General features: G+C 61.8%; 1 protein-coding gene across 2 annotated transcripts in view; it reads right to left on the reverse strand.

The window, feature by feature from the left end:
• LRP1 (LDL receptor related protein 1) overlaps positions 1-3,562 on the reverse strand; it is a 76,026-nt gene that overhangs the window by 3,065 nt on the left and 69,399 nt on the right. For both annotated transcript variants that reach the window (XM_030886046.2, XM_045290291.1), the window contains 8 exons: positions 3,508-3,562; positions 3,311-3,430; positions 2,536-2,804; positions 1,508-1,686; positions 1,092-1,198; positions 864-980; positions 303-479; positions 19-159 (listed from right to left, as the gene is read on the reverse strand). The exon at positions 3,508-3,562 is cut by the window's right edge and continues 1 nt beyond it. In XM_030886046.2, the coding sequence (XP_030741906.1) occupies positions 19-159; positions 303-479; positions 864-980; positions 1,092-1,198; positions 1,508-1,686; positions 2,536-2,804; positions 3,311-3,430; positions 3,508-3,562 (1,165 nt within the window). The remainder of the gene's footprint in view (positions 1-18; positions 160-302; positions 480-863; positions 981-1,091; positions 1,199-1,507; positions 1,687-2,535; positions 2,805-3,310; positions 3,431-3,507) is intronic.

Consider the following 3,562-nt stretch of genomic DNA (forward strand, 5'->3'; position numbering starts at 1 on the left):
GGGGGGGCGTGGCTGTACCGTCGGGTGGGGGCGTCGGCAAGGGAATGGCCACGCAGGTGCCATTGTCCAGGCGCTTTCCGTTGGGGCAGGTGCAGACGGGCCCGCTGGGGCTCAGCAGGCACAGCCACTCGCACTTCTTGCGGTCACACGGGTTGGTCACTGTGGGAAGCGGCGGGAGGGGAGGTCTCAGGATGATCTTCCCAGAGCAGATCTGGCAGCCTCCCCTCCCGCTCCCCAGCAGGGCTCTGAGGACCCTTCCCCACCCAACCTGTCCCCAGAGCATGCCCTCTCCCGTGCCACACCTTCAGGCTGCTTGTGCTGATGGTACAAGACCACGTCCGAGGCGTGGCTCAGGCCCCCAGTTAGGTTGACCAAGGGGCTATGTCCAAACTTATGGATCTTGAAGACACGGTTATTGATGTAGGTGACACCATAGATGTAATCCTCGAAGACATCGATGCTGAAGGGGTGGCTTAGGCCTGTGGAGGAGGTCAAGTCAGAGGGGAAGGTGGGAGAGCCCTGTGGCACGCAGGTACCCCAAACTCAACATGTCCCACACCAAACTGCCCACTCTTCCCGCTCGGGTGCTTACTGCCCATGAAAAGTTCTACCCCCCACCTCCCAGTGCCCCCTCCCCTCCCCAGGGTCAGAAGGGCCTTCAGATTCCCCTTCCGCATCTGGTGAGTCCTTACTGCTGCCTCTGGGCAGAGCAGCACCCACTGGTACAGTACATGGATGGAATGAGGTTCAGAAGATCAGGGCGGGGTTCAGTTGGGAGAGGCCTAGGAGGCGCTCTGGGCAAGGCCCTGGGGCTCAGTGGGGAGGCAGGAACCGTAGGGGAGGGCCAGGGGCGTGCCGCTGACCTCGTTTGCTGTCAGCAGCCACGATGGGGTCCGTGCCATTGAGCCGGATGCTGCCGATGACAGAGAGCTTGGCGTCCGCCCAGTACAGCCGCTCATTGTGGTAGTCCACTGCGAGTCCTGGGGAAGTGGGGGTGCACCGAGCATGGCAAGGGCCGCCTCTCCCACCCGAGCCTGGGGACAGTCTCTGCAAGCCACCTGCACCCCCAGCACCCCCTTGTCGCCACTGACCTGTGGGCCATTGGATGTTGTCCTGAACCAGCGTCTCCCGAAGGGTCCCGTCCATGGCTGCCGTCTCAATCTTCGGGTGGTTCCCCCAGTCTGACCAGTACATGGTGCTGGGGAGAGAGGGGGACGTGTGTGTCAGTGGGACCTATAGCCACCAAGGGAGCACCCGGGCCTGGGCACAGGCTCTGCAGAGAACTGAGGAGCGCCAGCTCCGGACCAGGTCCATCTCTTTCATGACAAAGCCCTGGAGGGCAGCCCTGGAGTGGCTGCAGGGAGCAGCACACAGGAACTCAAGCCGCCCCCCAGGGGGGTGCCTGGGCAAGATGAGAAGCCCAAAGAGGACCCTGCCTCATGCTAGTCTGGGTGGTGAAGGGCAGGCCGCCCCCCTCCCCAGGGAGAAGGCGCAGGCAGGCACACACCCCCTCAGCGGGTCCACGACGATGGCATGGGGTTCATCGATCATGCCCGAGATAAGCGTCTTGCGGTTCTCGCCCTTCATCTGCGCCACCTCGATCACATCCCGGCCCGAGTCTGTCCAGTACACATTCCCGGCCACCCAGTCGATGGCAATGCCCCTGGGCATCTTGAGGCCTGAAATCTGAAAGCAAGTGGGGCACAGGTTCAAGGACCACCACCTTGCATTTCCCTACCCATCACCCCACTCTCTTCCCTCCCGACACCCATTGTGCTAAGCCTGGCCCTGCTGAAAAGCCCCCATGGACTGACAACCAGTTTCCTGGCTTCCAGAAGAGTCAACAGAGGCGTCGTGGCTCAGGTGCTAAGGTGTAGCAAGTGAGCTAGAAAGATGAGGCCCGCAGCCTCGGAAACCCTGCACAGAGAACAGACTTAACGGCAGTGGTTTCGTACAAGTCTAGGAAGCGGGTGCGATGAACCCATTTTACTAATAAAGCCAGGCTAAAAAAACTTACGGCCGGCGAGTTGATTTCAACTCGTGGAAACACTATAGGATAGGATGGAACTGCCCCTGTGTGTTTCCAAGACTGTTAACTGTTTCTAGGAGGAGAAAGCCCCACCTTTCTCCCAAGGAGCAGCTGGTGGGTTTGAATTGCTGACCTGACCTTGAGATTAGCAGTCTAACGTGTAACCAGGCTGCCAAAGCAAGGCCAAGTAAGAGGTAAATAGGTTTCCTAAGATAAGCATAGAGGAGGTTTAGACTTGACCTAACTCTGAGGCCAACAGGACTGGAGGTGGGGCTGGGGCAGGAGGCACAGCCCCCACCCCCTCACCCCACCCCCGGCACTGAGAGTCTCGCTGCCCAATCTGGTTGGTGGCCGAGCCTCCGGGCATCCTTCAAAATGTGCCCCTCGCTCTCCCTGCCACCTGGGCTTCTCACACTTTCCCCCCACCATCTGCTCTCTGAACTTCTCCCACTTGCCCTGGCCTGCCGGGGGGCGGGGGTGGGGCCTCCCTGGGGGCAGAGGCTCACACTGAGGTGCGTGACACTGCGGTCCATCTGCCGCCGGTGGCGGTTGGAAGTGGTTGGCGGTGCAGCTGGGGGCAGGCTGCGGTAGGAAATGGTGCCTGTGTGCCAATTGGTCCAGTAGACCCGGCCCGCCTTGACGTGGACATCCATGGCATCGATGCGGACACTCTCGTCACCCTGGAAGGCCTGCTCATAGGCCGAGTGCGGGTGTCCAGGGAAGAGGCTGCGGATCTCATTGTCGTCAGCGATGTACAGGACCTGGTACTCGGAGCCTGCAGGGGGGAGGGGGGCCGCAGGTCACATCTACGTAACAGCTTCAGCCAGAAGCCGGGGTACACCCACCTCAGGGTTCTGGCCCATGGCCCGGGCCCCCTCCCTCCTCACCACCCTTGAGTGACCCAGTGTAGGGACCCCTCCAGCCCAGCGTCCTAGATAGAGACACCTGTTCCTCAGGGCCTCTGGCCAGGCCCAGCCCCATGGGCTGTCTGCCACACTCCAACATGTATGTGGTGTGGGCATTTGTGCACTTGTGTTCGATGTGTGCTGGCGCATGTGAAGAATGAGCAGTGAGTGAGTGCCCGCAGCTGTGTCTGTGGTAAGGCATGGGATGGCTGAGTGCTGTGCCCCTGCCCCGCCTTCTGCTGGATTGCCCCAGCTCTGTGCTGAGGCGTTCCTGGGGGTCTGGGGTTCCAGGCTGGGCAGGCGGTGTGGAGGAGACCAAGCGACTTCCCGCCGTGGGTGTTGCCTGTCACCCTCCTGGCCCACTCGAGGCGCGCACCCTCGGCCTTGCAGGTGCTGTGTGTCTTCATGAAGTTCCGGGCGCAGCTGCACAGGTGGCCACCCTTGGTGTTGTTGCAGAGCTGGGAGCAGGTACCGAAGCGCAGGCACTCGTTGATGTCTGGGGGGGGAAGGGGGGGTCATGAGGCGGCCTGAGGCGGGGCTTCCGACCGGTCCTCTCTGGGCCCGCCTCCCTACCCTGGCATCCGGGGTGGCCTGGCACGGTGTGGAAGCCGGGGCGGCAGGCACAGTA

Source organism: Echinops telfairi, unplaced genomic scaffold (genome assembly GCF_000313985.2).
Source record: "Echinops telfairi isolate 266 unplaced genomic scaffold, ASM31398v2 ScPeMD7_2;HRSCAF=8, whole genome shotgun sequence".
Lineage (NCBI taxonomy): Eukaryota > Metazoa > Chordata > Mammalia > Afrosoricida > Tenrecidae > Echinops > Echinops telfairi.